The sequence below is a fragment of the Metarhizium acridum genome (genome assembly GCF_019434415.1).
Source record: "Metarhizium acridum strain ARSEF 324 chromosome Unknown scaffold_587, whole genome shotgun sequence".
NCBI lineage: Eukaryota > Fungi > Ascomycota > Sordariomycetes > Hypocreales > Clavicipitaceae > Metarhizium > Metarhizium acridum.
This window is the reverse complement of record NW_027094049.1, coordinates 602620-620626: the sequence shown is the minus strand read 5'-3', so window position 1 is coordinate 620626 and position 18007 is coordinate 602620. Positions and strand designations below refer to the sequence as shown.

Below are 18007 nucleotides of genomic sequence, written 5' to 3'. Positions count from 1 at the left end.
TTAAGAATATCTTCTTATTATAAACTATATATATTCTTTATTTAATTTTAAATAGAGTTAAATTCTTTAATTTCTTATACGTGAATAAGTAATTTAATTATTAAAACAAAGTTATTTAAGTATTTATTAAACGCCTTAACTTTTAGGTTATTATTATTATTATTATTAAAAGGCTTTTAATAAAAGAGAATTTTAGCCTTTATATTTAATAATATATACTAAATATATATCTATTATTATATCTTAAAAAATAACTTATAAAGCGTTTTTAAGTGCTTTATTAAAGTTATTTATAATAACTTTAAGCGCCTTAATTTTATATTAATTTTAAATTTAATTAACAGCTAATAAAATCTATTAAAAGGTAGGTTTATTCTCTTTTATAATAAGAGTAAATATAACGTTTACGTTAAAGTTTTAGTTTATAATAGTAATTACCTAAAATAAGTATAATTTATAATAATTAATCTTATAAGTATTATTTATATAAAGAACTTAAGAGAAAACTTTTTATTTATTAATAATTTAATATAAGACTTATAAGTCTAAATAATTAATTTTAAATAACTCTTATTATTATATTTAATAATATATAATAAATTTTACTCTTTAAGTAGCTTTATAATCTATTATATTAAAGAAAATCTATTTAGCTTTTTTATATAAGCTTTTATAACTTAATTATAAAGGTTTTTATAGTAAAAATAAACCTTTAACTCTTTCTTTCTTATTATATTATAAATAATATTACTTATCTTATAAATTAAAAGAGCTTAATATTTTATAAGGTTTATAAGATACTCTTTTTAATTAATTATAAACCTTTAATATATTAGCTTAATTAATAAATTAAGAAATTAATTATAATTATATTAATAATATATAACTTTATAAATTTAAACTTAATTTATATTTATTATAATAATTATTAATTAAAGCTTAAACTTATAATTATTCTTTTTAATAATAGCTTATTAAATTTTACTTACTTTAAATAGCCTTTTAAAGCTATAATAATATAAAAAGCTATTATAAATTTATAATAAAGCTATTACTTTTTATTAAGTTTAATAAACTTAATTATAAAGCTTTTAATAAAGGTAATATTATTTACCTTACCTTAAGCTTATAAATTATTAAAAAGTTAATTAAAGTTATTATAAGCTTTTAATAATAATATTCTAAGAATTAAGCGGTTAAAATCTTTATTATTAAATAACTTAATAATCTCTTTAATATTAAAGGCTTTAAAGGTAAAAGAGTTATTAAAAAAGAGTTTAAGTTATACTTTAAGAAAGATATTAAAACCTATAATTTTAAGTATATAATTATTATTTATTATAAATATAAAAAAAGCGGTATTCTAACGTAATTATAAGGTTTAAATTAAGCTAAATATTATATAATTTAATAATATTATTATAATTTTATAAAGCTATAAAAAGGCCGCTTAAATAACTATAATATAATTTTTTAATATTATATAATAATTATAGCTTAATTTTTTATTATTATAAGGCATTTTCATAATAACTCTCTTATTACTAGGGTAATATATGTGAAAATATATAGTGGGGCGTAGTAGGTTAGAGTGTAGGCCTAAAATTAGAGTGGGGTGGTAGCACGAATAGCCAGAGCATTAACAAGAAAACTACTTTAATTTTCAAAAAAGCTTAAATAATTAATAATAAATCTAGTAAAATACTTGAATTATAATAATAAATATATAAATTAGCTAATATTATAACCAATTAGCTTTTATAAAAAAGTGGGTCCTTTTAGCTTATTATAAGCTTAAAAACTAGATTATATAATTTTCTAAAAACACACTATCGGAATAGCTAGGGTTAGTAGCACGAATAGCACGACCCCATGGGATCGCTATTGCTAGTTGCTGGAATCGGTAAGAGAGCGAGGGAATTAGAAAAGACAGACCATATTTCCATTGTGCCTAATATGCATCAGATGAGGTACAAACCTGACTTGAGTGAGAAAAAGGGCAAAAAAAAAGGCATCCTAAAATCGACGTACCAGGGACTCGAACCCTGAACCTTAGTCTTAGGAGGACTACGCGCTACCATTGCGCCAGCACGCCTACAACCGACAAATTGGCTCGCTATTATGTAATATGAATATGTCAAAGAAATGAGGCTCCAGAGAGGATGTATGCGTGCGGCGCGATTATTCTCTGTGAACCCGTGAATGAAGTCACGATGCTGCCTGCTTGGCAACTGCTAAGCTGGTACGTGTGGAGATGCCAATTGTGGATAGCATTGTGATTTTCACAGTGGATGAAGGCCAAAACTAGTTTGGCGTAACGAACATGGTCTCCAACACTCAACTACAGAGGAGAAGAATGCCTCTCGGTCCATCCATCCCAGATCAGACAATCCTGCGATGGATGAGTACGGGCACGAGATGAAAGTGCCACCATCTTCCCCCTCAGCTGGTATGCATGAATGAGAGCTGAAGATGACCGTGGGGCTGTGCAGCGACCGGTTGTATTGGAAGAGACAGTTCACGAGGTGCGCTGTTCCAAGTTATTGCGCGCTTCTATATGTAGTATTTTCATCCGTAATGTACGGTCCGCACTTTATCAAGGACTTTTAATATGACGTCGCATTGTGGCCTAACGCTGATATATCACCCGGCTACTTGGGATATCGCGACAGGTTTTTAGGCTGCGATATAAGGGCCGGAAGATGGCTTCACCTGTGCATAGTTTTATCATGGTCAGCAGGTAGTCAACTTTTCCAAGTTTGAGCCAGAACATGCTTGAGCTTAGAAGGGCCTGACGCTGCCACCGACTCAGCCGGCTTAATAGTACTACACCGCTAATGGCCCTTGCACAAGCACAACATTGAATCGAACCAGATGAGGAGCGCTACCTTACGAACGCCGTCATCACCTTCAAATCGGCCCCGCAGCTGTGCTCCACGAGGCAGATCATAGAGGTCAATCAGACAACATTAACAGGGGGACTCTCACGTACAGCAGTAAATCTCAGTCAACGTCCGGAGAACGCCACCAACCATGTCGTATCTCGTATAGGATAAGTAGTGGCTGCGGTTGCTGATCCCATCTGAGCCAGTCCTGAGTGGTGCCTGTTTAGCGCCTGAGCAGGTGTGTCTAAAGGCGGCGATGGGAATTCGTAGGTTTTCCCTGCAAATACAGAAGGGAAACATCCTTGAGAGGTGGGAAATCTTGGATAAGAAAGGCAAGTACAGGCGCTATTGCGTTCAGATAAGGTTTAATTTAGAGAGTAATTAACTTTATTGCGTTACTCTATTTATAGTAAGAAAGTTTAAATTAAACTTGATTAATATAGTTAAAGTATTAATAAAAAAACTACACTATATATCCCTTTAAATGCTTTAAGGTGCCACCTTCGTACCGAACAAGGATGTTAACCAATAAAAAACCTTAATATGAAAGATACATAACCCCACTAAGAAATAGTATGATGGTATAAGTACCAGTAATCTCCCTGCTTACAAAGAGCTACATCGCACTTATCGCAGCCCGAAGGTTTAGTGGCTGACCTTGTTGCCAAAAAGGTACCCGCTAGGTATCGCAGAAAAAGTGGGGCCGTTACAAAGGTGGCACCTTAAAGCATTTAAACGGATAGTTTTTTAGAATAGTTTATAATATAGTATAGTTTTTATAGTTTTAATATAGTTCAATTACACTATAATTACATTTATAGTATAATATATAATTATAAAGAAAATTTTTAATGATAAATATAACGTTAATTATAAGACTTATAAGGTTATAATTAATATACTTAAATAAAGCTAATTTAGCTCTTTATAATACATTAATTTTTATACGTATAGCTTATAAATTAAGCGAGTTATAATAGGTTAAACCTTAATTAAAAAATTAAGATTTACTTTTTTAAAATAAGAGTTTAAAGCTTAATAACTTACTTATTAATAACGTTATAAAGCTAATTTTATAAGATTTAAAATAACGTGATTTTTAGCTTTATTTTAATATATAATATACTTATATAAGCTTTTTTTTAATAAAACTTTTTTTATAATAAAATTTAAAAATAAGAAAGTTAAGTAAGAAATATAAAATCTATTATTTATTTATTTATTTAAGTACCCTAAAGCTATTATAGCTATTCTAATACTTTTACATGTAGTTTAAGTAAGAAAACCCTTTATATAAAAAGAAAAACCCCCTTACTTTTATTTTAAGTTATTTTTACTTTACTATAATTTATAATTATATAAAGCGTATTTTAAATTATATAGGTAAAAGGTACCTATTAGGCTAGTTATTCTAATAATAGTTTATTAAAGCGTATATAATAAAGGTTTAAGCTAAGTTTAAGTTAGCTTTAATATATTAATTAAGTAACTATTTTAATATTTAAGTGTTTAAGGCTATTATATAGTTTCCTTTAAGTATTATATTATATTATATTATTTTAAGCTTAACGTAATACTATATTTTAAATATTTTTAGTATAATTAATATATTATAATAAACTTTACTTTATCTTTACTTTTAAAGCTACCTAGCTAGGCTTAATTAGCTATTATTAGTTATTTAAGGCCTATTATAGCCTTTATAAGAGCTTTAAATTAAGCTATTAATTTTCCTTTTTTTCTTTCTTCTTTAAACTTTTAATTTTTATACGTATAACCTCTTTTTATAGCCTTTAATATTAGGCTAGCCTTATAATAGCTTTTAGCTCTTTTTATAAGCTTATTAAAGCTATACTTATATTAGCTTATTTTTTAGGCGTTTTTTAGGTAAATTTAGCTAATACGCGTTATTTTTTTAGGCTTTTTCTTATCTCTTATAGCTTTTATAAGCTTTTTTTAATTTAAGGTAAGTTTTTACTTAACGTTAGCTTAATATTAAACGTCTCTTTCCCTTATTTTATTCGTTATTTTTAACTATATATTAGTCTATTTTACTTTATACGTTTACTTAACTTTAGTCTAGTCTTAATATCTTTCTATTAATATTTTATAAAAGCTTATTATTTTTAAAATAATTATACCTAATATTACTCTTAAGGTACGTTTTAATTAATTAACTAACTCTAGTTTAGCAGCGGTATTAACTTAGCTGTAAAAGAATAGCCCTTTTAAGGGTAAGATGCTCACGCCTACCTAGGAGAAAAAGGCCACTAAGCAAAAGGTTACCGTGAGTACCCCTATCCTACTCTAGCCCGGCGTCGTGCTAACTATAAAATCTATTATAATATTAAAAATAATATATATAAAAAGAAAGTATAAAATATAAGTTTATATAAAAAATTTTAAGGTATTTAAATATATTATTTATAACTTTAATATATCTCTTATAACTTTAATATTTAATATTTTATATTTAAGTTATAAGGTAATATTATAAATATTATTATTTTATAAGATATTTATATATAAATAATAAGAACTTTTAAATTTATTATATTTAATATATTTTACTTATAATAATAATATAAAATAATACTTACTTACTTAATATAATTCTCTTATAATTCCCTTTTATTTTATTTTTATTTTATTTTTATTAGTTTTTTAATCCCTATTTTTACCTTATTTAAGCTAATTAATCTCTACTTATTAATAGTAATATTAATAAGTAAATTTAGCTTTATTTTAGCTTATTAATTATATTAGCTAATAATAGCTTATAAATTAATTAATATTATATATTACATTAATTTTTAAAATATAATATAATATAGTAAAACTATATTATATTATATTACATTAAATTTCATTAAAAACTATAAAAGTACACTACTTTTAATATTATAGTCTAGATATATAAATTCCGTTAAATAGTATACTAAGTACTTAGAGGTAGTAACTAAAGTTAAAGAACTCCACGCCTTTATCTTCGATTACTAATTTACTATTAAAGCATTAATAAGAAAACTACATTTTTAATTTTTAAAAAAGCTTAAATAATTAATAATAAATCTAATAAAATACTTAAATTGTAATAATAAATATATAAATTAATTAATATTATAATTAATTAACTTATATAAAAAGTGGGTTCTTTTAGCTTATTATAAGCTTAAAAACTAAATTATATAATTTTTTAAAAACATATTATATTATATTATATTATAAAAACTATAAAATATAGTTTTTTAAGTTTTAAGCTTATAATACTATATAAGGACTCACTTTTTTAATATTAACTTATAATATAAAATTTATATTAATTATTTATAAAACTTATAATTCTATAAGTATTTTATTAGATTTAATATAATTTTTTATATTTAAAACTATAAAAACTATAAAACTATAAAACTACACTACAGTTAATGCTCTGATTACCATCAAACTATCATCGCTACCGTTGTGGTTATGGCTGAGATCGCTCCCGACGCCCCTATATTAAGCATTTGCAAACAAGCCGCTATAGTAGGCGGGAAAAAATGACTTTAAGAAGCTTGGCCCTGAAAATCGTCATGCTGCAAGCTCATCCATAGACAGCCGCGCAGCCACAGACTAGACTGTTGGGCGGGCACGATGCATTGTTTACAGGTGTGACTTGTCGGGGCTTCGATTTACAGACAAGGACGATTTGGAGAAGTCGGGAAACATCATTGAAAGGACAGTGCCAACCGCAGACAGCTAGGCTTATTGAGACTTTTGTAGCCTAATCGAAAAAGTGCCCTGTCCAAGAGTCTGGGTTTCCAAATCAAAAGAGTCAACTTGACAACTTGACTCGCGCCCGCTGGCTCACTAGGACTCCGCGTCTACAAGCTTCTTACATGTAATTAGTACTTGTATCCAACACTGCCTAGTGATTTGGTACATGGTCCAGCCGGTAGAAATTCTACGAGGGGAGGGCTCTGCAGCACAGCCAAGAAGGCAATTTGACATGACAAATTCGACCACCGGGCTGTGAAACTGTCTCTAACCCGACGGGATTCTCATACAAATCAAAGCACGGCTTCTTTCGAGCTTGGCATATAATAGACAATGCAAACATGTGTCACATATTGACACTCCCTAACTCAATGCTTCCCAGGGCCCAGACCAAGAACCAAGACGCCGACACATCAACCCCGTAATACACCAACCAAATCTCCATTTTAGAAGAACCAAAAAAGAGACCCCGTGGTGTTTCCTCCCAAAAGAAACCCCGCCGACGACGCTCACGACCCGCCCGCAGCACCGGCCAGGACGACAAACTGCGCCGCCCTCCTCCGATCAACCTCCTTCTTCAACATGACGACGCACCCGCTCAGGACGAGGACCTCCATGGCCCTCACCTCGGCCTTGCTGCCCGCCCACGCGCTCAGATCCATGAGCAGACGGCCGCCGTTGCCAGCCGTGGCGCCCGTGGTCCCCGGCGTGCGCAGCGCCTCGCTCCTCACCAGCTGCGCGACCCTCCTCCGCCGCTCCGCCGTCTTGCCGCCCAGCAGGGCGACGCTCGTGATTTGGTCCATGACAAGCAGGCTGCTGGCGCCGACGGCCCTCCTCTCCCGGCGGCCCGCGTAGCGCCACTGGAAGGTGCCCAGGTGCGTGCGCATGTTGTGCGCCCGCGTGTGCCACCCCTCGCCCGCGACCTCGAGCTCCTCGCCGTGCGCGACCTCGCCCTGCAGCCGCATCCTGGGCGGGCGGCCCGGCCCGAAGCGGTACGTCGTCGAGCACAGGGGCTCCAGGGCGAGGGGGTCGTCGGCGCGGACGAGCACGCTGTTGCCGGAGCAGCGCGCGCGCCGGAGCGACTGGTACGCCAGCGGGCCGAGCGAGCCGTCGGGAAGCACGGCGAAGATGCCGACCGGCGACGGGCGAGGCGCCAGCGGCAGCGCGACGAGCGGGTGGCCCTCGGACTCGACCTGGTACGTGTGTGTTGGCGCGAGGCCGGTGGTGGCGAGGGCGGCCGGGGACACGACCTCGTCGTAGGCTGGGGGCGACTCGGCGGTGGATGTCCTGGGCGTCGAGAGGTCCGCGAGCTCGACATGGTCTCCCTCGGCGTACTCCGGGGGCAGAGCGGCCGGCGTGCTGGGCTGCCGGCGTGCGGCTTTGCTGTCGAGCACTTGCGCGGCCATCATGTCGGGTCGTGTAAGTGGTGTTAACGGGGGCCAAGTGCGCAAATTGTCGCGCGCAACCTCGGAATATTTCCTTGTTCAACTCCGAGGCCAGCCAGTTGTATGTTATCAAAGGTGCTGACTCTCTCCCATAATGCCATTTCGCTCCTCGAGTTCACGACAATTATATACTCGGAAAGATGAATCGCGCATGCATCGCGTTTCGTGGAGAATCGGCCCCACAATTTCCCGTCGCGAAATACGGCTTCCCGCTGACGGAGGTACCGCCACGACGGGCTCCTCCGTGCCCCCGCGTCCTATTCGCTCATGTCGCCCCAGAAGCGGGGAGCATAACCGTTTTGCTGGGCGATACGATCAATACGATGTCCGGGGATGTGGAGCTGTATCCAATCATACGACAGCGCGAGTGCCGCTGCCCCACAAAGCTTGTTCCGACATTTTAGGCAAGCCATTGAGGTGCATCGCAAGGCGTTGCTGGGCTGGTGGCTATGCTGGTGTGCGACGGGCACAGAAAACGGGGGCTCTGGCGGATTCGTTTTCGAAGGTTTGATGGAAGGAACTTGGGGCTGTGTGGCCAGATGAGGCAAGCGAGGGGCGTTTGGTGATTGGTAGACGGGCATTGCGTGCCAGTGTTATACAATAAGCTGTTGGTGGGCGAGAAAATAGGGCGGGAAAGACGTTGCTGCCTGGCTGTGACGTAGGGAACACTCACTGACGACGGTGTGGAGGGTTGATGGCTGCGTGTAAGTGGGGGATGAGCATAATGGCACGGATGTGTCTGCGCAAGGAAGCACATCTCCAAGGGATGTTCGATTCGAGTTGCGTAGAAGCAGACACTAGAATTGGTAGTAATTACAACAAATATATCCAATTTCACCCCTTTCAATAGACCTGTAATTCGCATTGGCGCCGCGCCCCCCCAAAACATCATGCTCATAGTCGTCGTCCAAAAAACGTAAGATCCTTGTCCAGTTGTGCTTCTACCCACAAGGGCCACTGGTTGTACATTTGATGCTCGTAGTCCACTCTAGCATTAAGAAACTTCAACCACTTCACAAATCCCGGCGCAGGTCCAGGGTCGGTCGAAGCCGTTGGCCTCTTTTCACGAACGTCGTATTCGCGCTCGGTGATGAATGCCATAATCTGCGACAAGGCAATCCAATGTGCGTGAAGCAGAATCATGCTCTGTCTGTCGAGATTGATAAGCTGCTGGAAGGTGCTATGTGGTAGCATCATCCACCATGCATACTGTCTGCAGCTGGACTTGTATGCTGCAGGTACAATTAGAGTCTCGTAATGGTAGGCAAAATTTTGGAAACAACTAAAAAGCTGCAGCTTACCGTCAAAAGAATTTACGTTGAGCTTCTCTGCAATGCCAAGCAGCTGTTGGCAATACTCAACTTCTACTGGTTCGACACATAGTGGCCGTAGGTTTGAGATGGCTTCGCCAGCGGCGTCAGCCCACCCTCGTTGGATCAAGGGCAAATCTCTAAGATATGGCTCCATCACCTCGTCCTGCCGGTCTTCGAATAGCTGCTCGAAGATGGGTTTGATGCCCTTGAACATCATTTGCATTCCGACAATGAGAATGCCTCGAATAAACGTCATGTACTCTGCCAGACCGTCTTCTAGACAAACAGACTGAAAGGTCAACGCAAAACAAGTGGCGACGAGGGCGTTTGCTTCTTCGTAGCTTGTCTGGCCGCGCGCAGACTCGGAAAGCCGCTTCTTGATGGCTTTGATGGCTTTGATGCGGTGGTTCATCGCGGCTTGGACAAAGGAGCTGTCGGTGGGGACAAGTTCTGATGCGGCAAAGCCCAATATAGCGTGCATCAAGAATTCATGCTATCGGAGAAAAATAAAAGAAAGTCAATATCCCTGTCTTTGTTTAACCTCGACAAGAGCGTGTGTAACGTACGTTATGGGCAATGCACGGGATCTCGTGGGTCCAAATCTCCTCTTGCTTCAATGGATGGTGGGGGGTAGCACTGGGTGAGGAAGTGCTGGAAGAATCGCATGTCCTGCAGGCTGAAAAGAGGTACCTGATGGTGAGGCTACTATAATGTTAGTCGTGGACGCTGGGGTGATATGCCCATCTTCGGATACAGTCAATGATGCATCATGCACGGCCCGTGGTTCGTACCTGGTGGGTGATTTGCGGCATGGAGGGGTATTCACACTTCAACCCCGTCTTCACACAATGGCCGCACGCAGGGCGAGTCTCCTGGCACTATGGCGGCGGGTTAGAGTCTCCAGCTCTTCCGGGATTTGGTCGTGCGCGCAAGAGACTGGTGATAGATACCTTGATGCGCCTTCTCTTGCAGTTGTAACATCCGCGTCTGCTCTTGGTATGTCCCCTGCGCTCCAACCTCTGCTTCTGAGCGGATTGGCGGCGCGTGACCGACATGTCCACAGCACCAGACGTACTCCGTCCGTCGGAGCTTGGGGGTGTCGCTTGGCCCGGAGATGACTCCGAAATGGTCCCTGCTGACGTGCTGTGCGATGGATCTGGGAAAGGGATATCTTCCGTTTGCTGCAGGAAGGTTGAATAGTCAAACTCGGAAGGGTCTGGATAGGTGAGGAGCACTGGCGGGAAATGCTGCAGCATTTGGTCCATCTTGTAGAGTAGTTGAGAACCCAAGAAGCGATTTGAAGATCGATGCTTGTACTCGGTAGAAGATTTCGTAACAGTAGTAGTCTGGTTGCTGTTGTGGAAGGAGACTTGGCATTGAAATAAGACAAGGAGCGTGACGATGGGCAAGCGTCAAGTTAACTAGGAGGGGGGCACAGGGTCGGAAATAAGCCACGCCGACTTGAGTCCAAAATCAGACCAAGAAGAAGAGGCTATTCATACTGGACCTGCCTGTTCCTTCGGACCCAGGTTCTGGCTGTGCAGCATGCAGCGTGTAACGTCTGGTGCAACGTGGAGCAAGGCAGGGCTGAGTGAGCACTTTGTCGTCACGTGTAGACGTAACTCGACTTTGCCTGGCAAGGCGCAATAAACAGAAGCCGGGTTGGGCAAGCTGGGGCGAAAACGAAGCCAATGTGAGCTTTTCCATGTCAAGGGGATGGTTGAGCGTAAGAAAAGGGCTGGACCGGCGGATTGATGGGCCGGGCCTCGTGGCATCGCGCCCAGGAGCCAGCACGAGAGGGACCAGTTGGTCATGACCACACTTGAAGCACCTGGGGTGCCGGCGGCCAGAAGAAGGAGACTTGACAGCAGTGGAGACAAAACGGCGCAGCCCAACATTGAATGCTAAAGGGCCCCCAAGCTGCAGCCTGGGGCCACCCACCGCCTATGAGCGCCACTAACCACCTGGGCACCGCTAGGAGCCACTCACAGCACCGCTGGAACATTCGAAACTTCCAGGTCACGTCAACTCCTCGCCATCAACTCCGCATCTGCAACAATCGCCAGCCATCAAACCACCATCAACGGTCCATACATTCAGTGGCGTTAAGGGAAGAGAATGGGCCAAAGGCCAAAGCTTGCCTTCCAGACTGTCCATGGAACTTGTCCTGGTCAGTGCATTTCCCAGTGCCTGTCAACTTGACGCAGTAGTGGCTGTGGCCTCCATGTGCGGTTTTGCGGCCGCACCAGACGTCACTTGAGTACACAAGTCCTGTCTTCTCCGGCATCTCACCACCAGACCGACTTCTCAAAATCACGGAACAATCACTGGCTCGTTCGAACGGTGGCTGTCATCGTGCTGGCACCAGCTGGGCGTGAGCAAGGATTGCCCAAGCATCCGGCGAAGCTTTGAAGCTTGGAACCTGGGATTTGCAAGACGTCGTGCGGCAGGAATGCCTGTCACTTCCGAATCGGCAAAAATCCCCTCGTTATAAGGCTGTGATATAAACCAATAGGGAGCCCTTCAGCCGTTGGGACACCAGCCGGAGTCATGGGACACCAGCCGGAGTCATGGGACACCAGCCGGAGTCATGGTGTCCAAGCTTCGCTATGATCTACATTCCATCTCCATATCCATCATCCACACCGAGACCTTTGATTCGGTCCATGTCAGCGTTCAAAGCAGCCGACAGCCAACTCAACAACCAATCGAGTCAACCTGCCCTCAAATCCTGGCTGCTGCTCCCCGCCAAGAGAAGTATCAGGACGCTCCGGAGTACAAACCCGTCACACTCGCTCACGAGCAAACCCAGGTCGCTTGGACCAAAGGCTCATTTGCAAAACACACCTCGACGCAGGAACGAACGAGAAAAAGGTCCTGGAAGACTGAAGACCCATCACTGGACCGTGCACCCGATATCCAGCCACGCCTGACTCCGTCCAACAGGACGCCTTGGGGTGTAGCTTTTTTTCTCAAAATATCTGTCAATCTCCGAAATGGTGCCGTTTTCAATCCTCTATGATTCAGTCAGCGTCCACTGGCTTCTTGGAGCTAGCCAGGGTGGGCTGCTAGCAGTCCAAAGCAAACTATACAGCTTGCTTCTACATTTCTCCTCAGATACAGCCTCTTCTCTTAAGGGGTTTGATTACACGCTACCCTAAGACGATATACAAACAGCCCTACAGACTTTTAACCTAAGTGGTCGTTCAAAGTCATGCATCGGCTGCTTTTTGTATGATGAGTAAAGTCTCGCAGGGCGTCAACTTCATCCTTTTACTGCGACTATTCTTTGTCACGCTAGATACAGGTGGGACCCCTTGGCCCTCATACGAATCAACTCCCAAAAAGGAGGAAAAGGAAACTATTCATAATACCGTCTGGCAACGGCAGATGGAGTTGGTAAATTTGGGTGCAGCCCCGTGGCCCAATTTGATGCACGATCATGGCAACCTGCCAATGAGAGAGACGTTCCCGCTTTCGAATCACTGACTTGACTGTGTCTCTTGACTAAATCTTTCCACCACTAGACCATGAAGGGACTATGGCTACTTGTCATTTTGCATTAATAGCGTGATTCCGCTGGTTAATTTTGTGTTTGACGAACTTTGGAGTTGTTCCGGCGGGGAAAGTACCGCAGCCAAGTCATCACAGTTCGTTGTTAGCCAGTCCTTTGGAGCTGCAATTTTGCTGTGTTTTTGCATTTTCCCTCCATAGTTGCGTTCGATCTTCCGCAACCACATACTTGACTTGTGAGTAAAGGGGCCGGGGGGGCGCGGTAACAATCGATTTGCAAGTCGCATCAAAACTCATGCCGAGCTCCGGTGCGGGATAAGGCTGCGTCGGTTGATTGATTGAACACGCATTAATTGCTGTATGCCAATAAATTAGATATCGGAAGTCCGGACGACCTACCAGCCAACATATGAGCGACCACATACAAGATTGAGAAAACAAGAGACTGGCGAATTGGTGAGCTGATCCTTGGCACCTCCGCCGCAGCATTGCTAACAATCTTCTCCAGTTACACCAAAGGTCGAATCGCGCGAGAACAGCCACAAGGCGGCATCTAGGCCTGGCCCGTCATCAGGTTTGGGCCGGGCTACAGACGAGTCATCCAACAGACAACCTGACCATTGGTCATATGTAGCTAGGCGAGAAATCCTATCGTGTTAGACGTTTGCTCGGCAGTCTCAGACATTTCGGCACCTAGTCCATCATCAGCTCCATACGAGAATCCTTGTCTACTTCGTATCAATGAATGGCTTAAAGAGTCAACTTCCTGCGCAGCAAGATGACACAGACGTGAAGATGGGATCCAGTTTTCCTTTTTTTTTTTTTTTTTTTTTTTTAAGCAGCTGAGAGGGCTGCGAATCAACTTACATAGCCAGCCTCCAGCCTCCAGCCTTGTTTAGTATGTATAAGTGAAATTCTCCAGCCCCTCCAATACCACCTGCCCCCTCTTCACCTTTTTATTTGCGTACCAGAACCAAATGGACAACCCACCGGTGCAAAGCAAGATACAAACGTTTGCAAGCAATGGACGCATAGATTCCCGGAAGATATCTGGGCTGATCCTGGCTCCTAAAGACCAAAGCGCCGGCGATTCCCCCGATACCACCAAAACCGACCAACGTGGCACTGCAGAATGCGCGTTTCCAGTGCCCGCGAATATTGTTAGCTTGATAGGTCAACACGGGGGGCGTGTTCCCACTGGCTCCCGCCACGACGAAGAAGACGCCCGTGTATCGAACGGGATACGCATGATGGAATGCCATGAGCATCAGCCCAACGAGCGCGAGAATCGCGTTGAAGGCTATAATAGGGCCTCGCAGACGATACCGGTCACCGAGCCAAGCTTGTGCGTACATGAGCAGACCTGTAAAGACCCACGGCGGCACTACGAGGCATTGAGATTCTGCAACAGAGAAACCTAACGGCAAAAGATAAGACGGGGGAAACGAGGAAGTAGACACGCGGGGTCGAGAACTAACCCATTCCGAGGAGAATCATAGGAAGGAAATAGTTGATGGAGTAGCCTACAGTCGTGACGCAGAAGAATATAAACGCAAAGATCCAGATTTTAAAGTCGGCAGCAGGTGCAAGAAACGCGCCGAGAGAAAAGGGTTCCGTCACAGCATCTCCCCGATCACGGTTGACGCGGCGGATGATGAAATCGCGCTCCTGTCTGGTGATGAAGTTCCACGACTGGTCGGCCTCTTCCGGAAAGCCCACGAGGAAGACGTACGAGGCGAGGGCACCGACGCAAGAGAGGACGCCTTCAATGATAAAGATCCATCTCCAACCTCTCAAGCCCGCCAGTCCGTTCATCTGAGAGAGACCAAAGGCCAGAATACCGCCAAGCGCACCGGCGACGCACCCGACGCCGTAAAAGACGGTGTAGCGCTTCTGCATGTCGAATCTGGTGTACCAGGTGCTCAGCAGATATACCGCCCCGGGGAAGTAGCCGGCTTCGAAAACACTAACATTGTTTTCATTAGTACCTCTACACAACTCTCTGGACGGAAATGGTTTGCCCCTGCCACCCTCCCTTATGCCCATTCGAGTTTTTTTTTTTTTTTTTTTGCGTTTGTCCCCGTTGATGCCTTTCCATACCTGGACGCACTCTACTTACCCTACCAAGACGCGGAGCCCTGCAAGAGTCTGCCAGGAATCGACGAAGCCATTCCCAATCATGACCAGGCCCCAAGCCATTGCGATTGAACTCAGGAACAACCGGGGCCCGATCTTCCGGGTAAGAACCGTGCCGAGGGGCTGAAAAAGAGTGTAGGTGATGAAAAACGCCGAAATGACAATGGAGTATCGGGCGCCGGTCTGAAGCGCAAGATCGCTGTTGAGATGCGCGAGGGCAGCGGTGGAGATGTTGACGCGGTCCACGAGTGATATAACATAGAGGCAGGCCAGTACGGTGACGAGTCTGAAGTCACTAGATTCCATGAGCCGCTGACGAGGAAGGAAAAGAAATTCAGCTCGCGGGGAGACAGTGATTGAACCAACATGCGCCGGATGATCCTCTTTTGTTCCTGAAGCGAGTACACCTCGTCCTCGTCTACATTGCGGTGGGCCTGGAGAGACGGCACGGCGATTTGCCTTTCTGTGTGGGAGCTTGCATACTCTGGCTTGGCCATGGTCTATGGCAGGCGGATTAGTGTAGAAGAGGGAGAGAGGGGAAAAAATTCTGCAGAGCAAAGGGCTTGTATAAAGACCAGCACCCATAACAGAAGATTGGGTTTATAACATGGCGGTTTACGCTTTCGTCAGACACACCCCCGGGGGGGTACGGCCAACGTAGCTGGTGGCTCGTGGCGTGGAAGGCTGGCTAGTCGAAGGATCGCGGCCACGTGTAAGCACCCGGTAGCATGGCAATTTCAGCTCCCGAAGCCACCCTGAACCCCCAAACATTGAAATATTGGTCTTGGGGTATGCAGCCGGAGCATCCATGGGGGCGGCACGTTGCAACCGGGACGAGGCTTGGGTCTGCGTGCTTGATAAAACGCCGCAATGCTATCTCACTGCTGCTGATGTGGTTTGCCACGGGAAATCTACGTTTTGCTCCAGCGAGCCCCAGTAGCCTGACAATACAGGCGGCATAGAACGATACTTTGCGGCTGGCCATGAATATGACGAGTGCCTAATCTACTTGAGAGTACCTAGTAGGAAGCTGACTAGTCTATGGCGGCGGTAGTGTTTTTGCCATGTGTCTGTGAACCCCATTTGCACTGCGCCAAGGCCGGAAACTCAAATAAGCTTGAAACACCCATGTTGCATATTTCCTGTGTGTCTTCATTCGCCTCCAATGAAATTCATGGCCCAGGTCCTCCACTGAAGGGCTAGAGCTGCTAGAATATATTGGATTTGCAGCCAAAGACTGCAATTATCGCGAACAAACTCATCTAAAAAGCAGGCCCCGCCGTGCACGCTCAAGGTCCCGGAGTTGTGTTGAGTTTTCGCATCTCCCCGTGCACTCGGGAGGCCACGGTCAGGATAGCATCCTTGCAGCGGCCGAACGCACCGGACTTGTCTGGATATAGCGCACAGTATCTTGACGAGAACCTCCTGAATATGCGGCCGCTGTCTGGGCACCCGCCTGCTTGTGGCGGATTCGCAGTTCTGTATTGCATGAATAAGAGCCTGTGCGTCGCTGGACCAGGCAGTGTGGTTTTCCTCGTACGGATGAAGCAGCGTGTAAGACAGGTAGTCGGACAGCGTCCCGTACGTGATCAACTGACGATAGAACTGCGGGGTGTGGACTCTTAGACTGAGCACCTCCCGGGAAGGTTGCTGGACAAGACGCAGGTGTAAAAGACTGTAGCCGTTGGAACACGATTTTCCCCCATCCTGCCCCTCACGACGAGTCAGTAATCTGTGCTTGTCAGGTGCCGTGCCGACAAGGTATTCCATGTACTGGACAAAGATGGACTGCAGAAAGTTTTCTGTGGCAGTCGGTCGTCGTGGTAGAGCCGACGGACTCGGTTCTGGACGGTACCAAATCTCCAGCTTGTGAACCCGAGCCAGCACGATTGCCTGAAGCAGGATTTTCATAACTGCACTCTCTCCCCTAGTTAGCATCCTATCCCACTAGAGGAGCAAGTGGCCAATGAGGAATGCCCCTACATGTTGTGAGAATGCTTGAGCCCCAACACGTAAGAAGCCATAATGCCTGGGTTGTCGATGGCATTCGTGGATCCATCGCAGGCGCGACTGACCACCAACGAGCTACCAGTTTAGGACGGCCCTTGGAAGAGCGCAACGTGATTGCGACTGAGATTTCCCCCTCGTTGGCGGGATCCAAGGTCGAGAGCGTGTACGCCCCTTTTCTAGAATTAAACGGGGACACGTGAAAGTCCTTGCCAAGGGTCTGCCTGAATACGCCAGGGCTACCAGAGCCCGGAAATAGATACATGCGCCGCTCGTCAAACGTATTATTCACCTCTGCGATGACGTACTTGAGGCTCATGTCTGCCGTGTAGAGGTACCAAAACGAGGCTGGGTTGAATGCGTAATTCAGGAAGCGAGGCGAAGTGAGGAGGTACACGTAGGGAAAGTCGGCTGGGTTGAGGCCCTGTTTGCGAAATGGCCAATTAGCCACGGGGACAATGTCACGGGCCGTCCCAAGACTCTGCGTTCTGTACCTGTAGTTGGAGGTATGCGTCGATATTCTCAGAGAGCGTGGCCCCGTCTCGCCCACGATTTAAATGGTCCCTGGGCGAAACGTGAAGCCAGCCCCTTTGCCACCATGATGCGGTGTCGACGGAGAGCAACCAGCTGGACGTGGGAGACCGCACGGGGATGCCCACCGACAAGTACGGATAGGCAAAACGGTGTGTTTTTGGAAACAGCCGACGGTGTGAGATGTTGCATCGAATAATTTGCGTCTTGTGGATGGAAACACCACCGCCGTGTTTGGCTGCGAGCTGGAGAGGGAGCATTGTAGGCTGGGAAACATTCATGTCAGCTACTGGGTAGACGGAGAGGCAAGTTACCCTTATAGTTTTTCATATTTGAATAAGAAGAGGCAGACTGACAAAATCAAATATACCTACCGAGGAGTCCGCTGCATGATTGCTTCGGTGTTGCATTGATTTTA

The 18007-nt window shown here is 43.8% G+C and overlaps 7 protein-coding genes and 1 non-coding gene across 8 annotated transcripts; 1 reads left to right on the top strand and 7 right to left on the bottom strand.

Annotated features, from left to right (window-relative positions):
• Positions 1-2023: 2023 nt before the first annotated feature.
• J3458_021968 lies at positions 2024-2095 on the bottom strand. The gene has a single exon. It is a non-coding gene; the product is annotated as a tRNA-Arg (tRNA).
• A 5058-nt stretch (positions 2096-7153) lies between these two features.
• J3458_021967 (uncharacterized protein) lies at positions 7154-8053 on the bottom strand (the record flags this gene model as incomplete). Its single annotated transcript, XM_066122857.1, has 1 exon — positions 7154-8053. The coding sequence occupies one exon, from the start codon at positions 8051-8053 to the stop codon at positions 7154-7156; it is 900 nt and encodes a 299-aa protein (XP_065972078.1).
• Positions 8054-8983: 930 nt separating this feature from the next.
• Positions 8984-9883, bottom strand: J3458_021966 (uncharacterized protein; the record flags this gene model as incomplete). Its single annotated transcript, XM_007813783.2, has 2 exons — positions 8984-9321; positions 9391-9883. The coding sequence occupies 2 exons, from the start codon at positions 9881-9883 to the stop codon at positions 8984-8986; spliced, it is 831 nt and encodes a 276-aa protein (XP_007811974.2).
• Positions 9884-10280: 397 nt separating this feature from the next.
• Positions 10281-10667, bottom strand: J3458_021965 (uncharacterized protein; the record flags this gene model as incomplete). Its single annotated transcript, XM_066122856.1, has 1 exon — positions 10281-10667. One exon carries the CDS (start codon positions 10665-10667, stop codon positions 10281-10283), a length of 387 nt encoding a protein of 128 aa, XP_065972077.1.
• A 1325-nt stretch (positions 10668-11992) lies between these two features.
• Positions 11993-12424, top strand: J3458_021964 (uncharacterized protein; the record flags this gene model as incomplete). Its single annotated transcript, XM_066122855.1, has 1 exon — positions 11993-12424. One exon carries the CDS (start codon positions 11993-11995, stop codon positions 12422-12424), a length of 432 nt encoding a protein of 143 aa, XP_065972076.1.
• A 1964-nt stretch (positions 12425-14388) lies between these two features.
• On the bottom strand, positions 14389-14814 carry J3458_021963 (uncharacterized protein; the record flags this gene model as incomplete). Its single annotated transcript, XM_066122854.1, has 1 exon — positions 14389-14814. One exon carries the CDS (start codon positions 14812-14814, stop codon positions 14389-14391), a length of 426 nt encoding a protein of 141 aa, XP_065972075.1.
• J3458_021962 (uncharacterized protein) lies at positions 14793-15683 on the bottom strand. The gene has a single exon (XM_066122853.1). It carries the CDS (start codon positions 15634-15636, stop codon positions 15031-15033), a length of 606 nt encoding a protein of 201 aa, XP_065972074.1. The 5' UTR covers positions 15637-15683; the 3' UTR covers positions 14793-15030.
• A 520-nt stretch (positions 15684-16203) lies between these two features.
• J3458_021961 (uncharacterized protein) lies at positions 16204-17849 on the bottom strand (the record flags this gene model as incomplete). The annotated part of the gene is made up of 3 exons (XM_066122852.1): positions 16204-16964; positions 17035-17482; positions 17553-17849. 3 exons carry the CDS (start codon positions 17847-17849, stop codon positions 16204-16206), a joined length of 1506 nt encoding a protein of 501 aa, XP_065972073.1.
• Between the last annotated feature and the right edge of the window lie 158 nt (positions 17850-18007).